General features: G+C 41.3%; 4 protein-coding genes across 5 annotated transcripts; 2 read left to right on the plus strand and 2 right to left on the minus strand.

Moving 5' to 3' along the window:
- Positions 1-1,612: 1,612 nt before the first annotated feature.
- On the plus strand, positions 1,613-3,821 carry mgst3a (microsomal glutathione S-transferase 3a). The gene is made up of 6 exons (XM_067605232.1): positions 1,613-1,754; positions 2,202-2,328; positions 2,511-2,584; positions 2,713-2,770; positions 3,023-3,095; positions 3,189-3,821. The coding sequence occupies exons 2-6, from the start codon at positions 2,212-2,214 to the stop codon at positions 3,329-3,331; spliced, it is 465 nt and encodes a 154-aa protein (XP_067461333.1). The 5' UTR covers positions 1,613-1,754; positions 2,202-2,211; the 3' UTR covers positions 3,332-3,821.
- A 308-nt stretch (positions 3,822-4,129) lies between these two features.
- Positions 4,130-10,460, minus strand: LOC137193836 (mucin-7-like). The gene is made up of 5 exons (XM_067605230.1): positions 10,221-10,460; positions 8,996-9,337; positions 6,892-7,194; positions 6,600-6,766; positions 4,130-5,517 (listed from the first exon to the last, which is right to left on the minus strand). The coding sequence occupies exons 1-5, from the start codon at positions 10,285-10,287 to the stop codon at positions 5,473-5,475; spliced, it is 924 nt and encodes a 307-aa protein (XP_067461331.1). The 5' UTR covers positions 10,288-10,460; the 3' UTR covers positions 4,130-5,472.
- Positions 10,130-19,939, plus strand: LOC137193833 (importin-13-like). 2 transcript variants are annotated; one of them, XM_067605227.1, is made up of 22 exons: positions 10,130-10,240; positions 11,056-11,166; positions 11,782-11,907; positions 12,049-12,689; positions 12,804-12,944; positions 13,048-13,189; positions 13,341-13,507; positions 13,705-13,825; positions 14,077-14,224; positions 14,481-14,662; positions 14,757-14,783; positions 14,907-15,041; positions 16,012-16,158; positions 17,057-17,137; positions 17,280-17,417; positions 17,527-17,623; positions 17,720-17,772; positions 17,861-17,927; positions 18,209-18,267; positions 18,375-18,464; positions 18,715-18,896; positions 19,782-19,939. In XM_067605227.1, the coding sequence occupies exons 1-22, from the start codon at positions 10,145-10,147 to the stop codon at positions 19,873-19,875; spliced, it is 3,045 nt and encodes a 1,014-aa protein (XP_067461328.1). In that variant the 5' UTR covers positions 10,130-10,144; the 3' UTR covers positions 19,876-19,939. The 2 variants fall into 2 exon arrangements, with proteins under 2 accessions (XP_067461328.1, XP_067461329.1); XM_067605228.1 differs by lacking the exon at positions 10,130-10,240 and adding an exon at positions 10,660-10,902.
- Positions 18,375-26,214, minus strand: fzr1b (fizzy/cell division cycle 20 related 1b). The gene is made up of 14 exons (XM_067605229.1): positions 25,991-26,214; positions 25,460-25,640; positions 25,090-25,191; positions 24,595-24,658; positions 24,355-24,482; positions 24,154-24,236; positions 23,862-24,045; positions 23,640-23,705; positions 23,407-23,509; positions 22,941-23,122; positions 22,558-22,791; positions 21,494-21,598; positions 21,210-21,302; positions 18,375-20,892 (listed from the first exon to the last, which is right to left on the minus strand). The coding sequence occupies exons 2-14, from the start codon at positions 25,535-25,537 to the stop codon at positions 20,851-20,853; spliced, it is 1,464 nt and encodes a 487-aa protein (XP_067461330.1). The 5' UTR covers positions 25,538-25,640; positions 25,991-26,214; the 3' UTR covers positions 18,375-20,850.
- Positions 26,215-26,812: the final 598 nt, after the last annotated feature.

Below are 26,812 nucleotides of genomic sequence, written 5' to 3' on the forward strand. Positions count from 1 at the left end.
GTATTGTTTAAAACAACAACCGACATGTGGACTCATGTTTTTCCTGTGAGCATTGAATATGTTTTGTTGTGTCATACACAGCAAAAAAAAAAAGACAACACTACTGGGACACTTGATGTTCTACTGACACGGCAAAATGATGTCCATCAATCACAGTTAATGTCATGAAATTACATTAGCTGCCAGCTATGATTAGAATAATATGATATAATGATATGATAATGATACGTCTAAAATGATTGGCCTGTGTCTGAATTCAGTCCCATGTCGGTGGTTCATGCAGTAGTGAGCCTGAAGAACAAATGACATTAACAGTGTTTTGCATACCTCAAACTGACCTGATAAGTGATAAAAGTAGAAAATTCAAGTTAGTCGCCTCAACAGAGGGCAGACTTTTTGCTGCCTTTCATTTAGGTTCATTGGCTCTGAGGCCCTGCAATTTTGTGGATGCTGACTCACTGGCAGAGCTTACTGAGACACTGAAGTTGCATGTGGCCATCATTAATTTTAATAGTTGCACCTGTGCTTAACCTGAAGAAGGCCTATAACTTCCCTGTAATCACTGACACTATCAGATAAAACGCTGGTCACATACAGTATAGAGAAAATCCTGTCCTTCTGTTAAGTGGATTGTGTTGAAGAAAGTCACTCGAGTCCTTGTTCAAAGTTTGCTGAAGTGGTGGTGGTTTATTAGTAGAGCAGGTCTGAGACAGTAGACTGACCCAGAGGACAGAGGGATAGTTATACAGTGGGCTCAGGGATGGTGATCAGACTGTATGAAAATACAGTTGTGGGTAAAGGAATTGTGATCAAAAGGGGGCTCCCAGATAACTGAAATCAAGGGCAGAAATCAAATCAGCAGGGGTCACAAGCCAGAAAAGACACACAGATGGCATATTATTGATCAAGGGCTTGTTCCCAGATGTCACTAGATTATCAAGTCTCTACCCAAATGTGCATTCCTTCCTCAATTGTTAGACCCAGCAGTTCAAATCTGCAATATCCTGTAATATCTGATGATAATTAACTCTACTAGATAAGAAAACTCCTCTTAAGCATTTATTCAAGCATTTATAAATCTACCTCAGGTTCAACAAGAAACCAGAGAGGAGGAGGAGGTGACATATGTGCTCCAAAAACAATATTTCTTGCAATAGCTTTTATGTCATTGAAGAAATATTTATCTGGAAGAGAAATCATTGTTTCTCCTTGGCAGAGAAGCTGTAGCTACTTCAGATCAACTGGTTCTCAACATTTTTGTCTTATGACTCTTGAAAATTCTCAGAAAGTCTGGGTTGAGTTTTTGCATCTTAACTTTTCAGAATGTGTCATTTGAATAAATGCTCAAAACCTAAAGAGATCAAATCCCCATGTATTCCTCCTCATTAATTCTCATTGGTAACCTAGGTAACGTACGTATATAACACTAGCAGTTAAGTTTGTCTGCGGTTTACAGCGCGTGTTAGATGATGGAGCTGATTAATGGATTAATGGAGGATTTATAGCTGTGGAGCACTGTGCTACATTAGTAAATGCAACCCGGGATGTTCCCTTGATATTTAGCACATAGCTATTAAAAACTATCGAGTAAATCAGCGTCTAATGACAGGCTGTCAGTAGGACCGTCTGTGCGTCACCACGCCCTCGCTGTGTTACGTCAGCCTTTACGCACGCGGATATATAAGTCTGAAACTTGAGTGTGCTTGCTGTGTGTTACAGCTGTCGACATCGTAGGGCAACACTGCATCCTTAAGGTAAACGCTTATGTGTCAGTGGGTGCTGAGACGTTCACATGTTTGCTGTTAAAGTTGTAAACCTGACATTATAATGGCGCCGCTGGGATCCTCATTTGACCTTTCGTTTTGAGTGCGTCCTTGCTCTGCGCTGTTCATTTTACAGCCTCAGATTTCTCCTCTATGACATATTTATGAATCATAAGTTTAATAGAGTTTAAGATGTTGACAAGCACCAGCATTGTGTGTCTTCATATGCACGAAAACGGCAGCCTTTTATGTTATTATTTGCCTGAAAAAGAATTCTTCCCCTTTCTTGCTTGTAACGGAAATGTCAAATGTGTATCAAAATCAAAGTAGTTATTCCTTTCACAGTTAGTCCAAAGCTTAAATGATAAAACGGTATAATAACTTTTTATTTAGAACAATCTAAACTAATTAGAATGAGATTTTTTTTTCCTCTTACAGGTTTTTCAAGATGGTTGTGCTTTCCAAAGAATATGGATATGTGGTCTTAACTGGTTTTGCCAGCATGCTGATGATTGGACACCTGGCCGTTAAAGTTGGCAAAGCCCGCAAGACGTACAATGTGCAGGTGAGCTGTTGTTGGTGCTCAGTTAGCAGATTATCGGAGATAAAACACCTCCATCTCCACTTTGTTAACATGTTTTCATGCCTGGGCATGGAGCCTTTTTTTTTGGCTTTTGTAAAACGCTTTAAATGTCTTTGCTGTTGAAAGGTGCTCGCCTATACAAATGAAGTGTCTTTGCCTTGCAGTATCCTCAGATGTACAGTGACGACCCAGAAAATGGAAACATTTTCAACTGTATCCAGCGTGGACACCAAAACACGTAAGTATGAGCTGAATTAAAACTCACCCGGTTCATACTGATGTTTTGCACTAAGCTCTCATGATTCAAAGTACCATAACAATGGAAAAGGAGGTTTAAATTAACATGCTGTTATCACCTCTCACTAGGCTGGAGGTCTACCCTGCCTTCCTTTTCTGTCTGGCTGTTGGTGGTTTACATTGTCCTGTAAGCTCAATTTTGCACTGTCATGCTCTACTCTGCTGTTGCACCATAATAATACTTCCAAATTATGCTGTTGAATACATGTCTTAATGCAGTTATTGCACACAATGAGAGTAATGTGACCATCCCATGTAGAAATTCTGGGGAGAAATGTATAGTTTGCATGTCAAATCCTGATATGTCTGAGTGTGTTGCCTTTGCTTATCTTTGTGTGTGTGTGTGTGTGTGTGTGTGTGTGTGTGTCTGCTGTCACAGCGTCTCACCAGTGGACTTGGAGCTGTATGGATCATAAGCAGAGAGGTTTATGCACATGGGTACGCTACAGGAGGTAAGATAATGTTAAACAGCTCTTTTTTTTTCTGCTCTTTCATTATAAACGGATGTAGCATTTTAAGGCGCTATTATCATAATTCCCAATCAGATCCTAAAAAAAGAGTCAGGGGAGCATTTGGGAACGTCGCTTTGGTTGGGATGATGCTGACCACCGCCCACTTTGGCTGTCACCTGTTGGGCTGGACGACACCACGGATGGGACTCCTCAGTCATAAGCAATGTTGCCAGTGAGGAGGAGGATGAGGACTCAATCATTATTCTAATCATAGCCACTCAATATAAACCATATCTTGCAGAATGTGTGCTAACCTCTTGACCAATTTAACATTTGAAGTCAGGTGAAATTCATGTTGTCAGGTGACCTGACCAGCTCTGCACCCTGATTTTGAAGTTATAAATGAATAGACCACATGACTACTCATATCATGTAGTTTTCACATAAACAAATGAAGATGCTTTGAAAGGACATTTTTGGAGGGAAATTAGCCTATGTTTGATGGACTTTTGACAGAAATTGCTCTACATTTTGCATTTCCTAAGCTGTTAAAGTCTGATATTGTACAACCATGAATAAGTGGAAATGGTTAGTCAGAAATACTACTGTTGTAGGCTAAAACCCTCCATAATGACCTTTTTTTTATTCTTATATTAGAAAACCTCTCCAAGTCATTTAAAAATATGATTCATGTACTGACAATAAAGGTGTTGGTTCTAAAAAAGAGGACTTTGACTGATCATACTAATTTTATTAAATGTGGGTTGTAAATAATCTCTTGTTTTATTATCATTGGGAGTTGAATGAATGTACGGCCTTGTTAACATTGGGGTGTGTGTGTGTGTATGAAAGGAGTGGCTTTCTTTAAACTGTGTAATTGTTCAAAGTCCACATTTCTTGTCTGGACAGGTGAATTTTCTACTTCTGTTGGGCGCAAACAAACAGCACTTAATCATATTTGACAGAAGAAACTGCCCCTTCATACAGGTAACAATGACTCAGCATGATGCTAAAGAACTCACCCACATACTGTAGCAGTAATGAACCAGCATCCCACCCTGCCAGCAATATAGTGGTTTCTGTTTTATTATCAAACAGGAAATTCTTCTATCAATAAGTTCTTATAGTCCACAATTCAATGGCATATTATCATACATCACTGTTGGCACTTAACAGCAGGGTAACTCAGAAATGACAGCAGGTAAAAACTGATGCAACAGCTCAGTTCTAGCACATTTGCATGATACTCCAGCTAATACAGATATACAGCTAACAATAACTTGTGAACTCCCCGATGCTGCTTCTCATTACCTAAACTTAAAGCATTAGAAAGACACAACCTGTGCAGAAACACATACATCCTTTATAAATACGAATTTTACAACACATTTAACAATAAAAGTGTGTTTTATCCTTACAGTTTACTCACATTAAAGTGTTTGTTTCGTGTAGCAGGGTCTCTTTTCAGTGTGCACGGCTGAATTACACATCAACAACAGGTTAACCAAATTCAAGTTTTTTTATACCAGCATTTGACATGATTAACACTTATAAGTACACATTAAAGGCTGAAACATTATATATTTCCCATGTATCAATTTGAAAAACTCTGACTTGAAAAACTCTGACTTGAATTTGTACAATTGAATGAGTGGCCTCCAAGGGAACTGGCATGTCAATTTTTCCAAAAATATGGCTTCTGAATTTTTAAAATCTCCTGATTTTTGTGTTGATTTTCTGTAAGACCCTTAGATGTCATTTTAAGACAACCTGTGCAACCTGGCAGTTTGGTTTCAAAGTGCACTTCTTTAATATTTGGTCAGCTAAGGGATCCTAAATGATATTACTTATAGTAATAGTTTTGGGGCAACTTTCCAATGTGTCCTGAAGCACTTAATTTCCTCACTCTGTCTGTGTCTCACCATCGTATTCCTGAGGTTGTCTCTTAATTACAGTGGAGGACTTCATGCAACCTTGATCCACATTACCTCAGATGTCCCCTAGGGGGCATTGTGGCCATTCATGCCACATTAAAGTGCTGTGCATACTTAAGGAGTCAGTCAGGGGTGCAGAGGTACTATTTACTCGCCTCAGGAAAGAAAGCACACAAAAAGGTTCCCACCAGACTGAAGATCTCCGGAAGTTTAAAGGGAATGTGGAAAAAAGTTATGCAGAAATCTCCCATTTACGAATCCTTCTCATGGAACCACAGATAAATTTTTTATCACTGACCCAAATCTCTCAGTGACAGGGGAAAACTCATCCGCAGAGATGCAGCTGCATCCAGGCAGAGGCTTTACTCAGATCCTTGCTGGTCGTCCTTTGGTGTCTGCTTTGCTTCTGTTCTCTGAGTAGTGGAAGTGACAGAATGCTTCCATCAGTAGGTGTATCTGGAGAGTGGCGTGTCCTCCATCAAATCATCCTGGAGAAGATGGATACAACAAGATGAGTCTGCCAAGTGCATATATTAAGCTCAGTATAATATACAGTAACTTTAAAACACTAACCAAGCTCAGAAAAACGTGTCAGAATACTAAATTCCAAAAAACAGAACATTAGGTCTACCAAAAAATGGTAAATTGTTAAGTGCAAAGGTAAAAAAATGGATCAAGGTGAATTATGTGCTTGATTTTACACAGAGCTCCTACGTTCACAGGGTTCCAGAGGCTCCATAGATATACTATAGTAGCCTATAGTATATAGATATATAGAGAATCAGGAGTTGTGAGACTAAACATATGAACTGGCCATTGATTTCTTTTTTATTTTTATATTTGTGTATATTCTCATTATCTCTCCTTGTAATGTATGTACTAATACATTTGATACTTGATATAGTGTAATATGTGTAATTAGCTGGGCCGCTGACCTTTGAGAATGATTTAACATTGAGAGAAGAATGGAGAAGTTGTGCCCCAATGAGTTATACGTCATGTTTGATAATCTAAAAAAAGACTTTCAAACCACCAGTCGAAGGGGAACTCAAAAATTTAGTGTTGCACTTGGAAAAAAAGTTGGACAACTTGCTCAGACAGATAAAAAAAGAAGGGTATAAATTGATGCTGCCAAAATATGATGAATTAAAATCTTTTCTGTAGGTCAAGCTCCAAAAAAGTTCCAAAAACACTGGATCCTACATTTCCAATAATGACACAGGATAGCATCTTTCATCAGACCCTCGCTTTCTGGTAAATGGCCACGTTTCAAATTCCACAAGGTCAGTTTGTAACCCAGCCTTTCTGTCAAGACATTTAAGTCAAAAGCCCAAGCCAAGATAACCCTGATGACATCATCAAGGTTATTTTCTCAGACTTTATAAAGCTCCCTTGAGAGCCACTGATGACATTATACCACTGTTTTTCCAGGCTGAATAGTTCTCCTCATGACAAGTAAACTGACCTTAATGGTAAAAAAAAACCTGACCCTTTAATCACTGAAACAAAATCAAGGAGGGTATTTTTAACAACCTTACTACCCTGTAATGCATAAAGAAGTGTATCTTACCATGGGTAGATCCTGCAGTCGGTGGAACTCCGGGTGGTTGGTCCGCTGGCGGAACTTGAGGAAGAGGACGACAAAGACGATTGCAGTGGTGACAATAAAGACTGACAGCAGACCAGCGAGCAGGGGGTCTAGAGGGGAGCTTGAGCGGTAGCGGGGTCCCTTGAATTCTACATGACACGGAAACAGACACAAAAGAAGGGAAAGAAGCTGTTATAAATCTGAACACAACATAATTTAATTTAAGAGTGACTACTGTTTAAAACCATACTCCCTCACCTGCCCGTCCCCTTACCTTCATCTCCAACATTAAGCTCAGATGGGACCTCCTGGTGTGTCGGTCCAACAGGGCCCGGGCCTGGAGCTGAGGTCAGAGGGCGTCCTGTGGTTGATGTTGTCTGTGCGGTGGCTGTTGTCAGTGCTTCAGAATGTGGCTGTGTGGAGGCGTGGGCTGTGGAGTTTGTATCCTGGGTTGGCTGAGATGAAAAGGCGGTGAGGGGGTTTGTGGTCAGGGAGGCTCTGCCTTCAGTGGTTGAAACGTGCTGTTGAGGGGTGGTGCTCTGTACGGTCGGTGTGGATGAAAGGCTGTTTGGAGCAGCTGAAAGTGGGGATGTGAGGGCAGTGCTGTGTCAATTCAAAACAATACAGAGAATTTTTCAAAGGAAGTGAACCATACACACAGCAGCCAGAGGTAACTGTACACCACCCTGCTCATGAAAATGGATCATTCATACAGACATTAAAGCTTCTTTCCAAAAATGATTTTGTCTTCTTCTGTCCTGCAGTAGCCACAATGGCAATAACCTGTTTTCATGCATCGGATCAACCAGCATGGTGGTAGATATCACACTTTGTTTACTGCTGCAGTGAGTCACTGTTCCAGTTTTGCAATGGCAGCTTCAGACTTCCACACAAACCATCTTGAACATCATTTTGGTTTTTGCACAGGAGAGTCAACTTAAATCACATAACTTAATAACATTAAAGGAATGATTTGTTGTTTGATCAAACATTGGAATGACTTGACTTGACTAGACATACTTGTAAGGGGCAGTCTTGGGTGGTGTTTCATTATAATGCATGTAGGACTGCATTTTACTTCATTAGGAGCAAAAACACCTTAAAAAATAATACAATCCAAATCAACAACATAAATTACAGCCTCAAAAACTGCCATATTCAGATGAACCAACACCACTCTGACACACTAGAGCTGCAACAATTAGTCTATTAATCAATTAGTCAATTCTCAAATGTAAATATTTTCTGTTTTCTGACTTGTTTATGATAGTTAGGGCTCTGGGAACTTTTGATGGGCATTTTCCACAATTTTCTGACTTTTTATAGACCAAACAATGAATTGATTAATCAAGAAAATCATCAGCAGTTATATTGATAATGAAAATAATTGTTAGTAGCAGCACCAGTTACAACAGTTAAAAATAAGTTTCACAAAGATAGTATTTTTTACAGGACTGTTGTACTGAGTTTCCGTTTTTCTTGCTCCACACTGCTTCATTGTTTTGATTAAAGTTTTTATTTTCTCTATAAATCAATTAAATATACAGCACCAGTCAAAAGTCTGAACACACTTTCCCAATCAAGAAAATGGGAAGCTGTGTCGAAACTTTTGACTGGTGCTATACGTTCAGATGGTAACACTTCCTTTTGCTGCCTTTTCCCACTTTCAACATGGGTACAGTCTCACCTTACTTTAAACATGTGTGGCTGTTTACATCAAGTTTGACAGCTCATGGTGACAGCTGTGCAGGGGGGGTTGGGAAACATCGTAAATGTGCATGGTGTAATTACCAGTCAGACTACACCTCTGCAGTTCATGTGCAGGATAGAATGAAAGAGACAGGCAGTCATTGGATGCTCCTGAGGACAAAACGGCCAAATGAAAATGGCAAAGTATTGTCTATGAGCTGACAGGCAGTTTAGCAACAACATCCTAATATCCTAGTGATGACAGCAGCTTGAGAGGGGGCAGGAGAGTGCAATCTGGATATTGTTTGTTATTTTCGAGCAGCTCAAAGAGGCAACACAGCATCAGCTGATGAGGTTATATTTATCTGATCTATAAAAGGAAATCTCTTAAAACAGGTTACGACACACATTCTCAATCTCAGACCAATCACGTGGAGGTCAGGGGGGAGACTACGCTCCTGCTGGCACTGGAGCTGATTCTGAGGAAAGCGTCTGTGTTTGCAAACAGGCGGCTTTCAGTGTGTGGGATGTTTATTTTAAGACTCTGGACAAAGTAAATAGACTGGACTGGAAAATTATAGATGCTCAGTTATAGAAATATGGAGCAAATGTTGGGCTTAATTTATTTTCCAGTTGTTAGTAGGTCTCAAAAAGATGCATAACAGGGCATGCCGGTTTGTCTTGATTACCTGATGGAGAGGTGGTACCAGGCTGAGCAGTCATGACAACTGTTACATTCACGTGTTGAGATGGAGCCGCTACAGAGCTCGGGGCCAATGTGTGCATTGTGTGCGTTGTGTACATCGTGTGCGTCGTGTGCACTGCATTTGTCGCAGTTTCTGAATGGATTGTCCCTTCGATCTTGGTAATGGTTGTGGTTTCGGCTGAGGTTTCATCCCTGGCTGCAGGATTATGTGTCTGCTGTGGGACCTCGTTCCCAGGATTCTCTGTCAGGTCAGGAGATGCTGTGAAGTCAGCATGACTTGGGAAGGCAGCCAGGGTGAGGACAGGAGGCAAAGCACTGCTCTGACCTGTAAAATACATTTATTTTATCATTATAAAGCATATTATCTTCAAGAATAGTGTAGGGCTGCAGCTAATGATTATGGATGTTTTCAATTTATCTGCTGATTATTTTCTCAGTTAATCTATGAAGCACTGTGTCTGTAAAATGTCAGAAAATTACCTCTCACAATTTCCCAGAGCAGAATTGAAATGGCTTGTTTTGTCTGACCAAAGATATTAAATTAACTATCATAAAGGAGAAGAACATCAGAAAATTGTCACACTGGAAAAGCTGAAACCAAATAATTTGTGGTATTTCTGTGTGGAAAATTACTCATTTTCAACAATTAATTTTTTTTGTCAGTTCTCAAATTTATTGACCAATAAAATAATAATCACCAGACACATATTGCAATTTCAATTTTAAACTATGGGGGCTGATTGCACTTTTGAGGGTTATTCATTTTGCATTCAGTGTTCTGCATTAAATGAAGTTAATCGTGAAAATGAGTCTAAATGAAGCATTCATGTGGCTAAAAAGTTCTAATAAATAAATAGGAGAATGGTGGACACAAATATAATAAAATGAGTGAAGGAGTGACACATAGAGAAAGAAATGCTCACCTCGATCAACACTTTGATAAGAAAAGCAGAATTATCTTCGAACATTCTGCACAGATGCTCAGTGGACTGTATTAAGTTGCTAAAAGGACTAAACATAATTGAATTTTGATAAAATGAACCAAATACCCTGCATGAACTTTCACTATATCAATAGACCTTCGAGAGCATCATGTGCTGAATCAATAACGAGTCCAATTCACGTCAGCAGGATGTCAAGTCTATCCACATCAAACCCAACCCACCCCCTTTACCCCCCACCCCTCCACACACACACACACACCCTACCTCTTGTCTGCGATGAGCCGGTAAGGACCACCAACACGCAAAACACCAAATTAATTTCAAATTTCATCTCACTCGTGGCTTTCCCCTGGAGATCACAAGAAAACTGGACTGAGTGGGCTCTCCACAGCAGCTCTGTTCTTTCGTTCTGAGGTTGTTTCCGTTACGTGATTTGACAGGGCACATCATCAGCGCTAAAAATATCCTGAGGGAGTCGGGCAGAAGAGAAGTAGGGGTGGGGCAGCATGTCTGGCTGCAAGCAGGCGGCGGTGGGAGCAGCAGAGACACACGCGTCTTTATTCCGAAGAGCAAAGAAATGTCACAGATCCCACTGCAAATTCATCTTTCACTTCCAGCTTCGTGTTTTTCTTCCTTCACAGTAACTCATCTCTGCATCTGTTCCTCTGAAAAGCATCAGTTCGCACTCACCGTTGCTCAGCTGTGGAGGGCTGATGGCGCACTCCAATCAGATGCCAGTGCGTCAGAGACGCAGTTGTCTGCGTCAGGAGCGCCTGTTGTAGAGCGTTGTGGCACACACTATCAAGCTGTGGGCACTTTGACTGTGTTCTTTATGAATGTAGGCTTGGTGCTGAGATTGCTTTATAGACATTAAACGGTGACAGTGTATAGGTGTCAGTGTTTGCTGGTGGTAATGTGAGGCAACAACTTTTCAGTCCCCACAGAGGTCAGTATGTCGTCATGCCTGAGCGCACTGCCCACACGTGTACTGTATGGACAGCTGAATGACCCGCTGCGTCCTCTGTCAGCCTGCTTTAGAGGACAGTGTACGCTCGTTTTAAGTCATTAGTTTTTACCCATCAGCCTTTGATTTCTAAAGGATATCCAGAGGCAACAGGAAGAGACCTTCACGTTGAGCCAGATGGAGCCTCCAGCCAATCCGGGAGACGGCCCGGTGGAGTTGGAGTTAACCGTGGAGAATGTGGAGTCGGTGAGTTACTTGTGAATATTCAGCCGCTTCACTGAATGACTGTAGATTGAATGAGGCCCACAGATGCAGCTTCTGCTACTCCACTCAAAAAACAGCCGCTGATTTCAGTATTAAAAAAAGAGTTGCAGCATCATCTCATATTTTATACAATAACTTGACTAACAGTAAAACAATGGCGGCGTATAAAGGTAAACTGCATTTGTTAATTGTAGTCTAACATAGGGAGATTAGGTTCTCTGGACCTTTTGTAACATGATACCAGCTATAAGCATATGCTGTCCTAATAATAACTAACACCATGTGCTTTGGATTAGTTGCTATGACAACACATTTTTTTTTACTCTATTCAAACAGCTGGTCATCTAACATGCATGATTATTAATGTTAGTTGTAAGTGCAGCTCTGCAATTAAATTTAAAATGACTTTTGTGTACCCGTCACACAAGATAAAACACATATGCACGTGTTTATTGTGACTACCATACCTCCCCAATCCAAATACATAGGAAATATCTGAATATTGATTGATTATTAAACTTGATAATGATTTTTGATTCATTACCATACTTTTTATTGAAGTGTTCCCTCTGCTTTGGCTCTTCTCTCCTCCTGCAGGCCCTCTACCAGCTGTACTTTGACCCAGACATGGAGCGTAAGAATGTGGCCCAGAAGTGGCTGACCCAAGCCCAGGCGTCTGCACAGGCATGGCAGTTCTGCTGGGTCCTGCTCAGCCCTGACAAGGTCTGTTTGTGTGCTCTTGCTTGAAACATCTATACTATTGCACACTCATCTGCTACTAAGGCTGTGTGCTGAGTTTAAAGCGGGTGTTACAGTATCTGTTACAATATCTTCATGCTGCAGTGTGAATCTATCTCTTTAAAGCTCCCAGAGGTTCAGTTTTTTGGCGCCAGCACCCTCCACACCAAGATCTCCCGTCACTGGAGCGACCTCCCCACAGACCAGCATGAGAGCCTGAGGATGCAGCTCCTCTCCCACATTTTGCACTTCTCCTCTGGGCCCAAGATGGTGTTGACTAGGCTGTGTGTAGCCCTGGCATCTATGGCTCTTAATTTAATTCCCCAGGCTTGGTCCCAGCCGGTGGCAGACATGGTGAGAGCCTTCCAGCCACAGAAACCTGAACCTGAAGGCGGCTCTGGTGCAGAGGCCACACAGGACCCTCAGGCGCACTGCCTCGCACTGCTGGAGCTCCTCACCGTACTTCCAGAGGAGTTCCAGAGCAGCCGGCTGGTTCAAGCTCGACGAGCCCAGCTGAGGGAAGCCCTGGCTGGGGAGTGGACGGTGGTGTGTCCCATGCTGCGTCAGCTGCTCCAAAGCCAGGACTCGTCGAACCAGGTGAAGGAGAAGGTGCTCCGCTGCCTGTCCAGCTGGGTGGGGCTGGACGTGCCGTTAGGGGAGAGCCAGGAGCTGGTCCAGGACTGTTTCACCGCACTGTCCAACCCAGAGCTGTTTGACACAGCTGTTGAGACGATAGTAAACGCCATCTCACAGCCTGACTGCCAGAGGTGAGATACGTACTGGGTTTATATAAATAAAATTGAATTGACTTTACTCATAGTCAACTTTCATATGTGAATCAATATGATTACATGTGAGGTAGCACAATCATGTGTGTGCAGGTACATCGATGCTCTGGTGAACCTGATGCCTCTGGTGTTGGGTCTCCATGACCAGCTGAAGACGGCGGCTCAGGACAGGGACATGGAGATCTCACACGGTATCTGTCGTATTGCCGTCGCTATGGGGGAAACTCACTCCAGGTACACAAGGATGCGCACACAACCCCATCTATCACCTATATCGATCACCCTCAATATATGGCTTTTATTTCTTAATTTGGATCGTTGTGTTTGCGTATGACAGGGTTTTGTTGGAACAGGTGGAGCACTGGCAAGAGTATCTGGCCTTGGTCAACATGATTCTGTTCTGTACTGGTATCCCAGGGCACTACCCAGTCAGTGAGACCACCAGTTCCCTTACACTCACCTTCTGGTACACTCTGCAGGTATGAATTATGCTGGAATGATTTTACTTTCTGTGTGAAATATCTTTTGCTTGCAGTTCAGTAAGTCAGACATTTGTTATTATGTAACTCTCTAAAAATGGATCTAGATGCAATCACTGGTTTCCTCTCTCATTATTTCCTGCCTGTTCAGGATGACATCTTGTCATTTGAGGAGGAGAAGCAGGCCGTTTACTTGCAGGTCTACCGGCCAGTTTACTTCCAACTGGTGGACGTGTTGCTACATAAATCCCACTATCCCTCCCAGGAGGAGTACACATCCTGGTCCTCTGATGACAAGGAGCAGTTCAGAATCTACAGGTAAGACGGGAAATTAAAGGAGGTTTTTAAGGAGCTCTAACTAGATTTTTGTCCACTCACACTACAAACAAAAAGTAAATCTACACACAGTTTCTTTACTACACCATTAACTCCCACTCTAACTTGTTCTTTCACACGGTTGATTCAGATTGAGCTTTGATTTCCAGGGATGTTTATGTGTATTTTTTGCATTTCAGAGTGGACATCTCTGACACTCTGATGTACGTCTATGAAATGTTGGGGGCAGAGCTGCTCAGTAACCTCTATGACAGGCTGGGCGGGCAGCTGATGGACCCCCAACAGTCAGCAGTATGGCAGGTAATGTAATCCCATGAAAACACTTACTGTGAAAATTAAATGCATGTTCAGACAGTGTTTATAATGTGTGATCATAAACCTGTTTTCATGTACATCAGCTATCAGAATATTTTTACACAGCAAATCTGTTTTTCTTGTGTGAATTTTCCCATTCCTTTCTTAGTTTGTGGAACTGTGCATACCTAACACCTTCTGATTGTGTTTCCTCCTCCTCTTCACATGATCTAATATCATGCTTTCTCCTTTTCAAGGACACAGAAGCCTTATTATTTGGCTTCCAGTCCATCGCTGAGACCATAGATGTAAACTACTCTGATGTTATCCCTGGTCTTATTGGCCTCATCCCTAGAATCAACATCAGCAATGTTATGCTGGCCGACACTGTCATGTACACAATAGGTAACTTTTTTTTAATTACTTATGTTATATATGCTGGCTCATATTTCTTTCCTACTACTACTTTACTTTAACTTAAAAGTATAATGGTAGGGAAAGGAGCCAGTTAGTTTGAAACACCAAACAGTCAAAATTTACACCAAATTATTACTAATTTAGCTTTTATAGCAATAGACTTTCATTTTTGTGTTTGAACTGTAACAAACACATTTTAATTTAAGTTTCCGTGTCTCTCTTCTGCTTTTCCCCTGTTGCCCAGGATCCCTGGCTGAGTGGCTGGCCGACCACCCAGTGATGCTTGGTGGCATTTTACCCATGGTGCTCCAGGGTCTTGTGAAGACCGAGCTGTCTGTGTCCAGTGTATCAACTCTGAAGAGGATCTGCAGGGAGTGTCGGCACGACCTCGGCCCCTACGCTCAGGACATACTGACTGTGTCTCAGGTCAGACACACAGCTTTATCTGTAAAGGTGCTATGTGCATTTTAAACACTGGTGTGATTACTGTTTTGTAAACTTACTGACACTTTTTCTGTAGGATGTGCTGGTTAAAGAAATCCATAAGGTGAGTAAACAGCCTTCAACATTTAACAGTTCCGTCTTATCCTGGAAACATTAGTGCACCAACTGTATCTTTGAGGACAGCATTTATGATGTGTACTGTATGTTTGTGTGTGTCTGTGTGCAGAGCAGCCAGTGCATGTGGCTCATGCAGGCTCTGGGTTTCCTGCTGTCCGCTCTGCCGGTAGAGGAGATTCTGGGCAGACTCCACTCGCTCATCACCCCTCACGTCCAGCAGCTGGATACACTGGCCCAGCAGGAGGTACATCAAAAGAACTTCATGCAATTCAGACAGCAAACCCAGTGAACGTAAAATAATAACTGTAGCAGAGGTGGTGGTGACCAAGTACAAACTATATATTATACTTGAAATAAAATTGTATTTAACTTTACTACTTTTAAGTGTTTTATCCCTCTTGTAGTACTTCACTGTACTTATAAAGTAAGTGTACAAAAACGCAGCACTGTTTCAATTGTAATAATTATGCTTTAATCAATATGAATAAAGGTCTGTAGTCTGTTTTCAGTATAACATTAGAGTAGAGGTATTCAAGTACACTTACTGTACAATAACTAAACAGTCAATACCAGTTAAGTTGTTATTAAATGTATTCTTAGCGCTTTTCCCACATCGCAATGTAAATATTTTACAATTAATAAAATTAATAAAAAATGAATAATAAAATTTCACTAATACTCAGGTTATTGATTGCAGTACAAATCAATTCAATATAGTAATTTTAATAATAATATAAGTATACTGCAAGTAAAATTGAATTGAATATATTTAAATATTGATAATGGATTTTCTTTCAAAGCAACTATTGTTACATTTTTAAGATTTATGTAATACATACTGTGCAAAATGTCTCTATTAATTAAAAGTATGCTTAATATAGGTAATACTACCTCAATTGTAAATATCGTGTCACATTGGGCACACTTGAGATCAAGATAATGTGGAGCACAGTTATGAGAGTGCAGATAAAATACATTTTAATGAGCTAACTGACACTCTTAGCCAGGTGTTGACTGTCTCTGACACAAACGACTTTCTTTTATAGCAGCATTTTTGCATCTGCAAACACTGACACAACTTTTACAATAACTACGGTAAAATTGCTCCTTGCTCTCTCTATTTCCTTCACATTTGATCTTTGTCTTCTATGGATGCTGTCACCGCAAGACATCTACTGTTCATTTCAGACCCTCCACGTTCTCTCTCTCTACAGCCTGATCCCACTAACAAACAGTCCATCATCCACATCCTGGGGATGCTGTCCAGTCTCTTTACTACTCTGGACATTAACAGACAGGCAGACGGTGTAGAGGGAGCAGTCAACCCCAGACTCACACCCTCCCAGACCACACGCAACCCAGTAAGTTCATGTTGTAGTGATCACATACAATACCTTTGTGGAAATTATTTACTTATGCTCATAGGTGCCACAAATCCTGTCTCATGTACTGTATTATTTATCCTCAGTACTGAGCCAGGAAATAAACCTCATCCTATATCAACTGTTTCTTAATAATTAAGTCATTTGTGGTTTTATCCTCAGAACTGACATTGTGCATCATTTCCCCTGAGCATGCAAAATGTTTATATGTTCTGCAAAAAAACAACTTCATAGATAACAAGTAACATTTTTTGTATTAATATTAAATGTAATTAAATCAATTATTCTGCCCATAAAATATTCCAGCGATTCCTACCTACCTGTAGTATTTATAGCTTTGGAGCACCACGACAATGAATATCTTGCATTATATAAAAGATAATACAAATAAATATCAGGAACATGAAGGCCACTGTTGTCTCTAGTGTTCTACTGTTTTTTATGGTTACAAATACCCTCCTCCCTACCCCATGAGGATAACAGAGAGATTGTTCATCTTTTTACATTTTATCAAATTGATTGCAGGAGTCCTGGATGTTTGTTTGATGTATGTAGAATTTGATTAACTTAAAATAATATAATCCGGATAAAGAATTAGCTTTGAATTAATGACCTGGAATGGTAATTTCTGTACTCTAATTGCACAGGCAAGAGTCTCTAGCGCCAAAATGATCAGGCTGGTGATAGTGGGCACCCCTGTCTTGTGGATCGAATAAATTGGAAAGGCTCAGAAATCAATCCACTAGTGACGGAGGCAGCTGGTTTATTTTAGAAGGGATTAATCTATTGCGAGCATGTCAGTCCAAACCCATAAAATCCACTAAGTATTGTATATATTAATGTACAACTGACACCAAATTGTATTTCAATTTTTTAGGTTGTGGTTGTGCTACAGCAAGTGTTCACGTTGATCCAGACCGTCCTCAGCAAATGGCTCGATGACTCAGAGGTAGTCGAGGTAGGAGGGTTTTTACTGCTTGCAAAAATATGTATGTGTATGGTGTTATGTGTGTGTCTGTGCATGTATGATTTGTGTGTGTGTGTGTGTGTCTGTGTACTGATTCACACCTGCTCACAGTACTCCCTTTTCCCCCCTCCAGGCGGTGTGTGGGGTATTTGATAAGTCAGTTCGAACCCTCCTACATGATTTCGGGCCCATGGTGGCTCAGCTGAGTGAGATGCTGGGGCAGATCTATAGTGCCTTCCCACAAGCCTCAGCTCTGGACCTGGCACGTCAGGTACACCTCCACAGATCAGAGCCTGAATAAAAGCATTATCCCTCGAAATGTAATGAAGACTCCAACATGCCTTTGGGCTCAGATGTCATTCTTTCTTTCTTTTTTTTAGATGGTTCTCATATTTGCTGGAGAGGAACATCACATGTCTTCCATTAAAAGCCTTATTATAGTATTGACTTCTGCTACACTCACCATATTTCAACAAGGTAATATTGTTTACGGCTGCAGATAAATATCACTTTATTTATTTTTGGACACACACAGTAGCTTTGTCTTCATTTCATTTTGTATTTATTTTACAGGTCCAAGGGATCATCCTGATATAGCAGAATCATTTATGCACCTTCATGCTCAGGTTGGTTGAACACACTTGTCCATCTTTATGCACTTCTGCATCACACAGAGTAATTTGCCTCAATATTTTGTGTGTTCTTCACTGTTAGATTCTTAAAAGGAAGCCTGATTTGTACCTGTCTGATGAGCTGGATATTAAAGCGCTGTTTTACTGTGGTGAGTATAAATACATTTTTGTCTGTATACGTGTCATTGCTACGGATATGACTCAGATATTTAATACATATTTCCAGAATTAAACTGTCTCCACCCTTTGAGGATTAGTAAATTCCAAAAAAAAAGTGTGTCAAAACTGATTATAATGCATGGTGTGTTAAGATTTTTATCCCTTCTACATGTTTCGTGTAATGCAATGTTATTCATTATCTTGAAAATTTGTTATAAACAGCCAATTGCGCTCATTTAAAAATCTTTTGTTTCTTCTTTGTTTTATCCAGGGATTCTATCACTTAAATTTCCAGAGACACCCACAGTAAAAGCTGCCAGTATGTTCTTTGTAAGTTGAGACAGAAGCATGCAAGATTTAATTTTATACCGTCATTTGTGTCTAATTTCAACTCATCAGCTCATAAAGTCTTGTGATTTCTGCCTTATCTCTGGCAGACAGAGCTGTTGCCTCGTTGTAAAGACATGCCATCTCTAGGTGAAGTGCTGCAGAGTGACGGGAAGCTCCTGACAGAGACTGTACTCCAGGTGAACCAGACTTTAGACAAGACACAATGTGATAAGTAGACTTTTTTAATCATCAGTCCCATGTGTAAAGAAATTATGAATCATCATTAAAATCATTTCAGAGAATACCCACCCAGTCTTTTGTAAACTAATTATCAGCTTAGAGTTCAAATCCAGTGCATGTATTTTATCCCTGAGATTTAGTCTAATATAAAACTGTCATCAAACTGTCTACTGATGGTATTACACTGTGTTTTTATTGCTGTCTCAGGCAGTTGGAGGCGGGTCTCCTCGCAGTCTGACAGAGCACTTCTCTGAAGTGTTGCTGAGTCTAAACAGACACTGTCCTGCCCTGCTGTCCCAGTGGCTCAAAGAAACACTCCAGGCGCCAGGGTTCCCCTCTGCCCAGGTCTCCACAGAGCAGAAACACACCTTCAGTCAGCAGCTTCTAAGGTAATAAAAACCCAATATTGAGAATAGGTGACACAAACAAACAAAACTGTTTTCATTTTCATATGCAGTCTCCAAAATGTGTTCTCAAAACTCTGCACACGTCTTAATATAAAATACTGCAAAGAAAAACTCACTCAAAAGGTCAAAATAACAAACAACCTTCTTTTCATCACAGTGCATCAATTTCAATGTTGTCACGACTGCAGTGATTTCATCAGAGTTCAACTTAAACATGACATTATGTAGTGTTTGTAATTTTTTGAAATGCCACACTTTCAGGAAGAGAGCCCATATTGTTATTGTTGGCTGGGCTTGAAACACTGCACTGCAGCTTTTTTTCTCTATTTTAGGTCATAGGTAACCCGGTATCTACTTATCTATCTTTACATGTGGCTTCCTGCAGAGTACAGAGTCAAAAATGTTGTACCTCACATATTCTCACAATGAATGAGCTGACACAACAGAAACAGATTTCTCTTCATTAGGGAAAAGCCCAGAAATATTGAGCTGACTGTCAGCTGCATTTGTATTAAGTATTTTGCAAATCATGTTTTCTGTGATTGCTGTGAAAAGAACAAGGAAGTTAAGCTAATGCATTTGAAGTTATGAATTCTGCGTTTGCTGTCTTCAAACATAGTTGGTAAAAGTGCGTCAAATCAATGGAGAAAATATCAACAAAAAGCATGCATGTCATAATTAGCGGTAATAATGTTAATACTGCACAGCTTTTAACACCCTTTATATTTCCACTCTTAATGGCTGTAACGTTTTCCATATTATTGGATGGTGTTCTCACTTTAAGCGTAGGATATAAAATACATCACAAATCATTGACTTGGATGACAGATTTGTGCCCAAGTGACACAAATTGGTGTTTCTTCCCAGGGAGCAAACCAACAAGCACCGCGTTAAGGAGATTGTGAAGGAGTTCTCGCTGCTCTGCCGAGGCCTGCAGGGGTCTGGATACTCAGATTACTAGCCTGAGCTGCTAGTTTTGCATCTCACCTTTCCTTGCAGACAGGGAAAAAGTGACCCCCCCCCCCTCCAAAATAAAACCCCCATCTGAAGCTGTTTCAGGGACAAATGGAGCCAAATAGGACTGCTCACATGGGGAGGTGACACTGGACTCAACAACCATGATACTTGGACTGAACCAAAGCAGAAACACAGACTAAGCGGACTGTGAAAATTGCTAATATTAGCATGAGTGGGCTTTGTGCAACATGTTTTTTTAATAAAACACCATTGTCAGTTTGAAAGCAGCAGAACGAAAAATAAGTGTCATGGTAACAGTTAGTGTCCCTTCTTTATCCCCAGATGTGACGTACATGGATTCAAAAGAGAAACTTTAAAAAAAAAACAAAAAAAAAAACACTAATAAACAATTTGTTGCAGCTGCATGAGCAACTGTGTGTGTGTTCACTTATTTATTGTTTCTCTTCTGTTGTATACTGTTTGTAGATCATATTCACACATTATCAAAATATAGAAACCCCCCCCCCCCCCCATCAATCCCACCCGAGCCAGGCTTCTTCTTCTCTCTGCTACAAAGGAGAGCCTTTTTAAAAATGTGACGTCGTTACATTATATAGCTTAGAACTCTTGTACACATATACTTCTGCTAATATATCATAAAACAATTTCATCACTTCCACAACAGAAAGGAAAACAAGACTAACTTTTTTTAAGCAGACATGTCCTGACAGTAGACTGCTTGTTCGTTTTTTGTTTTTTTTTAATCAGTGACATCACTGTGAGGGGTGGCAGTTGTCGTTGAGAGTTGGGACTGCATCCTTTGTAGAAAAAAAAAAAAGGAGGATTTGAGAAGTACTGTTGTAGTGGTGGTCGGTGCACTTGAGAGTGGTGTAGGAGATAGTCTGTGAGTGTCGTTGGTGACTCTGTGCAGTTCAACCACAGCTTATTAAACTGAACCAGTCCTGATCCGGGCCGTCCACTATCGTATTCTGGTGAAGAGGTTCAGCACTGACTTTGATTCCTGAGGAAAACAAGGAGATTCAAATGTAATGAATACATGAAAATATGTCAAACTGTCCTTGAATGCACATTTGCCTTTATGTGTATATCAGTGGGACATTAATTTCAAGGAAATTTAAATGACTTAAATGACATAACAGCTTTAAAGAAATAGTTTTGCTTCATCAACACAAAGAGCCCTAAGTGTTTTCTGAGAGGTGAGATTTAGAAAAACATTGAGGTTCCTTTAAGATCTTCATTTACTAGTTAAAAAATAGGTGTCAGACAGGTTACGGTGTCAGACTGATAATGTGGCTTTATAATTGACAAAATGTGTACCTTGGTGCAACGTGTCTTACTGAAGACGTTCCAAAACCGTAGTGTCTCATCTCCAGCGCCTGTGACGATGGCCTCCCCATCTGGTGACACGGCCTGAGAGGGGATAATAGTTAGTACATGTGTATTGCTAGATGGACATTTAAAATCCTTAAAAAGCTCAAAGTTCTTTAGAGATAAATGTATGAAAACATGTGTTATTTTTGCCATTTTAGAAGCTGAAAGCAGGATTGAGCCAACAGTTGCATTGTACATGTACGGGCGGTTGATTTGACCTGTAGTCTTACCAGATACAGCACCCTGTAGGAGTGTCCTGTCAACTTGGCCACCTGTGTTAGTGACGGATACTTCCACACCAAGATCTGGTTCTGAGAGTAGCCGTGAGTGCTCACCTTAAAGGGAAAAAAGCAGAGTAACTCAAAAAGTGTGAAAAAATTTACATTTCTATCCTGGAATTCTGTTGTTTTGCACAGGAATAAATTATGGAGAAACATGTATCATTGTATCTATCTATTCAGTCTGTCCCTATTTACAAATATTAGGAGGGTGGAATATTACACCACCACTAACTACAGCCTCAAAAATGAATCAAGAGCTCTGACTGTCAACAAAAACTGTATACTTACCATTTAAATATGTATTAAATCTACTGCATGGCTAGACCAATATCTACAGTAGCTACAAAGATTTAGTTCCCTATAAAACAGCAAATATATTAACTAAATTCTCTTTCACACATAGTTCCCTGTAAATTACTGGGACAACCTTTCAGGCACCGCTAGTGATTTTCTCTATTCACACACGCAGCTACATTCAGGAACATTTCCGTCTTGCGTCTTTTCACACATGCCATGACAATGCTGGAATAGATGGGGCAAGGGACAGTCCAGTAGATGGCAGTAAAACAAGTCAAAAAACAAATCAAATATCAATTAAAATTCTGTTACTGAATTGCCTATTTCTCGCCTCAAATGTCTCCAGAAACATATTTTACTGTTTAGCTGCAATATGAGAAAGTTTGTGACACACGAGGCAAAACCAAGCACCTCTTTACTTGCAGTACGTCACCCACACGTCAAGTCTTGTGATTGGTTGTCGCTCCATATGAAAGCAGCTTTTCGTCAGACGGATGTAACCCTTTACGTGCTTGTCCCTGCAATGTTACTGCTTTAGTTCACAACACAGTCGTACCGACATTTTCCCTTAAATGTTACAAGGTCTTGAGGTGGGAAATTGACGGTACAGATTTCACTGAATATCAATTCAAGGAAATGTTCCTGAACACTGCATGTGTGTAAGGGGCTCATGTATGTGTGAGTGTGTGTGTGTGTGTGTGTATATGTGTCCTCACCAGTTCATTGGCATGTTTGGACCAGGCCAGGTTGCAGACCTGGGAGCCGGTGTCTGTGCTCTGCAGCGCCTGGCCCGTCAGCGTGTTCCAGAAGCGCAGGCAGCGGTCGGCGGTGCCGCCGCCTGACGCCAGCAGCCCGTGTTGGTGGGGGGACCAGGCAATGGCCTTGACTGCTGCCAGGTGGTCGCTGTACTGCTGCACGGGGAGCAGGCTGGAGCTGTTCCACACCAGCAACTGACAGGAAAGATATGTTTAGTGTAAGATCAGTAACAGCTGGATAAGTTGACTTTAAGTGTTTCATGTCCTTTAAAGATAAAACTTAATTTGTTTTATCTTATTCACTAACAAAATAACCGGATAAATTTAAATTCTTCATCTCTCACCTTGTTGTCATTGCCTCCGGACGCAAGGTGTTGGTGGTCGGGGGACCATTTGAGACCACACACTTCCTGCCGGTGACCTTGTAACCTCCTCTCAGCAGAAGGAGGGGTTCTGACGTCCCGCTGTAGGATCACTCTGTCCCGACTTCCCGACGACAGCTGCTCCCCATTCCACGCCAGGGCACCTTGGGCACAAAGGGGAAGAGGAGAGGGTCTCATATTTCATTGAAACTATCAAAAACCCCATTTGGTGTTTCTTGATATATGATAATAACAAATTTAGTAAAAAAAAAAAAAAAATTTTTTAAAAACAGCTGAAAATTCTGAAAAACCAAAGATTTTTTAACCTCTGCTAGAACATTCTCATTTTTTCCATTTAGTGTGCATGTCTCTGTCTTTCCCTAAAGACAGACTCAGACAGATTGTAACCAGCTGTGTGCGATTTCACTTTTCTGTGTCTATGACTGACCTACACGAGCTGAGTGACCCTCCAGACTGGTCAGCTTCCTCCCTCCTGCTGCGTCCCAGATCTGAACATACCCCTTGTGGGTTCCAACAGCGACCAGACTTCCCTGTTGGGACCAGAGCCAAAGTCAGATCAAATTCCGGGGCAATCAGACTGTTATCTATTTCTATAAACCATTATTGTTTCTCTTATATCACTATTGTTCATTAACTGTAGATTCAGTACTGGCAACTCACCCTCTCGTTCCAACACACTGAAGTAACAGAGTCCCCGTCCACCGAGAGGTCACATAACCTTGTCACCTGTTATGACACACAAAAGACATTTACAATTTAGCAACAGCCTAAAAAACACTTTTCAGAGACACTCAGACTATATTCCTTCCCTTCTAGCCATCGACTGGCAACTGAGGAGAAATAACACATTAAAACTCAAACTCAACAAAGTCTTCCTCTGACCTGGCTGGTGCAGGCACTCCACAGGTAGACGCAGGCTCCCAGGCCGACACTGAGCAGGTTGCCTGCTGACCAGTCTACCAGGTTGAGGTAGAAGTCATCCTGCAGCTCTGGAGCGTCCAGCACTTTGAAGGGGATCTTGGAGATCTTCCGGGCTGGTTTACGAGGAGAGCGGAGCAGCTTGTGACTACAGGAACATCAAAAAAGAAATGAGGAAAGTTAACTAACCAGTTACCTGGAAGCGTAGCTAAAGTGCAACATCTGTTCAGTGTGCAGCAAGAGAGATATTTCATACCTCTTGTTACTAAGTGGAGAAAGGGAGTACGGTGAGACTTCATTATCGCTATCGAAAGGCACTCTCTTCGTGTGGACAGTGTACTGTAGAGAATGAACACACACGGCACAATCTTAGCTAGAATTTATACCGTTGAGTCACTCTAGCAATTGAAAGCACTACACAGATTATGTGAACTTTTCATTTTTTCATGACTCGTACCCTAAACAGGCTGTGAGAGTCTTGAGAGAGGACTGCATGCCGCCGGTCGTCCGTGTGAGGGTCTGGCACGGTCTCTATCCCTGCCCCCAGCAACTCATTCCTCAACAGGGCAGCATACGCCACAGCATCTGGAGGTGGTGGCAGAGAAAGCGGTGATGTTTGGGAGTTAAGGCCAAGGATTAAAAAAAAAAAAAAAATACAAAGCATAAGTTCAAATAGCCTCCACAGCGGAATTCTGACCTTTGCTTGAATCTGAACTGGCATCCTTCGCTTTATGGTTCTGGTTGGGAGAGCGACAGTTCTCCTGTAGAGAAAGTGACAGTAAGTATAGCTACAGCTTTTGATTACTGGGCCAGTGGTTCTCAAAGTGGGATCCAGGGACCCTCTGGGGTCCTTGAGGGGGTTTCAAGGGGTCCACGGCAAAAAGGGAAATAATTTATTTTCACTGTAAGTCCATCCATAAGTAACAAAATGACAATGTGTGACTATTTTGCTCATGGGTTTCATACACTTACTGTAATAAAACATCTAAAAGCAAAAATCTTATCAGATGGGGACCCGGGAACAAAATCTTATCAAATGGAGGTCCGTGATCTAATTTGTGTCAGTTTAGGGGTCCTTGCGGTGAATAAAATTGAGAACCACTGTGCTGGGCTGTTAAGTGCTCTTGTGCATCAATGTGGCAAGTCAAGTGAACAGCTGACTGAGTAGATATAGTATAAATAAACTGCTCACATTGGCATAGTGGAAGTTGATGCTCCAGTTGCTTCCAGCGCGTGTGGGAATGAAGCGGTCCCCTGACTTAACACTGACAGGACTGCAGGTAGCACTTACACACTGGGACGGACAGAGAGAGAGAGACAGTAAAGACATTAAAATTCCAAAAAGGTTATTATTATATAGTAAAATAGATGGGGCCCATGGTTATATTATTCAAGGGACCTAATATTCCTAGATTGGCCCCTGGTCATACCATACTGTGTGGATAAGCAGAATTATTAATTCCAGTCAGGCAATCAGTCTATGTTATAATAATCATATCTGGATAGTCGTGCATGCACCAGCAGTTATTAAAACAGAGATCTCTTCCCTCTCTGGATCTCACCTTGGTCAGGCGGGCCTCTGTCGGCAGGTTCTGGTGGTTGATTTGCCTTAGCAGACGTCTCTCGTACTCCTGGTCCATCTCTGCAGGGGCTGACGAGCAGCAAGGCCCCTCTGCTGCCCTCCCCGCCCCCTTTAAACCCCCGCTCCCTCCCGGTGAGGAAATCCACACAGGACTCCCATGTCTGTGGAAAAACAGGTTATAGCAAAATTCAGAGCAGCAACTCAGGTGTTCTGAAACACTAGCAGCTCTTTTAGCTCGGATAACACAACGGCCTGATAAGCCTGGCGCACTCATGTCAGCTGGTTTTATTTAGGTGGTGTTATCGTGACATGGTTTAAACACTAGCACTGCATTTCTCGTTTATTATCCGCACAAAGACAGACACATAGCGAGCTCAAATCGCTAAACAGCCCCGGAGTGCGCTAATGACAGCCGCACCGTTGTCATGGCATCCTGCTCGCTCACAAAACAACCCGTTTACAAGCCGTGTAACATCAGCTGACGACCCCGCTGCTGCTGCTGCTCGCTCACCCGGCTGACACGGCGGCTCAGCGGAACAAATCAACTGTCATCTTCGGTGGAAAAGCTCGGCGCTCCGGCGGGGTGACTGCTGTCGCTTCCTTCCAAACGGCAGCGATACATGTAAAAGCCAACGCAAACGCGCCGCTGTTGTTTATGTTCGCGACAAAAGATGGCGACCGAATCAGCTGTAGCAGAAATAGTTTGGTTGACTTCTGCTGTCTGTGCAGTCAAAGCGGCGCACAACGCGCTCAACAGCGACGCCCGCCGGTGTCCCCTACTTCCTGCATGTCTAATCGACCTGATATTATCCCACATTTGGCCACACGGTGTCGCTGCTGCACTGCAAAAATATGTTTTTTAGCGCCTCAAGTTTAAACAGGTTTTCTTTTTCTTCTTTTTTTAAAAAAAAATTAATTCATCTCAGACGCTTAAGAAGACAATAAACAACTGGTCGTTTAAAGTTACCATGGATCTACCATATCTACTACCTCCCAAATTAACAAAATCCAGCCAACCTGAGTCATATATCATAGATTTTAAAAAATGACATATACTAATTCCATAATGTACTGATAAAGAAACTGATACACAAACAAACAAACAAAATCATCAAAACACAACAATAATTCCCTACCTGACTCCCAGACTACTGAGTTTAATTCATGTGTTGTTCTTATGTTCTAAATAACATAAATAAATGAATTGCCTGGTTAATAATATTAGTAGTTATACTATGTCTAGCATCATATTAAGCAATGTCTTGATTATCTGTTTGCTAGCATATTAAGTAAGTAACTGTCAGCTTTAACCCACTTTGCATTAAACACATCG

This window comes from Thunnus thynnus, chromosome 12 (genome assembly GCF_963924715.1).
Source record: "Thunnus thynnus chromosome 12, fThuThy2.1, whole genome shotgun sequence".
In the NCBI taxonomy this organism is placed as follows: domain Eukaryota; kingdom Metazoa; phylum Chordata; class Actinopteri; order Scombriformes; family Scombridae; genus Thunnus; species Thunnus thynnus.

Bases quoted from the DNA above. Each gene is read 5' to 3' on its own strand.
- mgst3a (XM_067605232.1), top strand. From the start codon at position 2,212: ATGGTTGTGCTTTCCAAAGAATATGGATATGTGGTCTTAACTGGTTTT. The intron at 2,585-2,712 runs GTAAGTATGAGC...ACCTCTCACTAG, and splicing joins CAGCGTGGACACCAAAACAC to GCTGGAGGTCTACCCTGCCT. The intron at 3,096-3,188 runs GTAAGATAATGT...ATTCCCAATCAG, and splicing joins ACATGGGTACGCTACAGGAG to ATCCTAAAAAAAGAGTCAGG.
- LOC137193833 (XM_067605227.1), top strand. From the start codon at position 10,145: ATGTCAAGTCTATCCACATCAAACCCAACCCACCCCCTTTACCCCCCA. The intron at 10,241-11,055 runs GTAAGGACCACC...TGATTTCTAAAG, and splicing joins CTCTTGTCTGCGATGAGCCG to GATATCCAGAGGCAACAGGA. The intron at 15,042-16,011 runs GTACATCAAAAG...CTCTCTCTACAG, and splicing joins ATACACTGGCCCAGCAGGAG to CCTGATCCCACTAACAAACA.
- LOC137193836 (XM_067605230.1), bottom strand. From the start codon at position 10,287: ATGAAATTTGAAATTAATTTGGTGTTTTGCGTGTTGGTGGTCCTTACC. The intron at 9,338-10,220 runs GTAGGGTGTGTG...TGTATTTTACAG, and splicing joins CGGCTCATCGCAGACAAGAG to GTCAGAGCAGTGCTTTGCCT. The intron at 5,518-6,599 runs GTAAGATACACT...CATCTTCTCCAG, and splicing joins GACTGCAGGATCTACCCATG to GATGATTTGATGGAGGACAC.
- fzr1b (XM_067605229.1), bottom strand. From the start codon at position 25,537: ATGGACCAGGAGTACGAGAGACGTCTGCTAAGGCAAATCAACCACCAG. The intron at 24,237-24,354 runs GTACGAGTCATG...CATTCTCTACAG, and splicing joins ACTCTCACAGCCTGTTTAGG to TACACTGTCCACACGAAGAG. The intron at 23,510-23,639 runs GTGAGTTGCCAG...TGGTCCCAACAG, and splicing joins CAGTGTGTTGGAACGAGAGG to GGAAGTCTGGTCGCTGTTGG.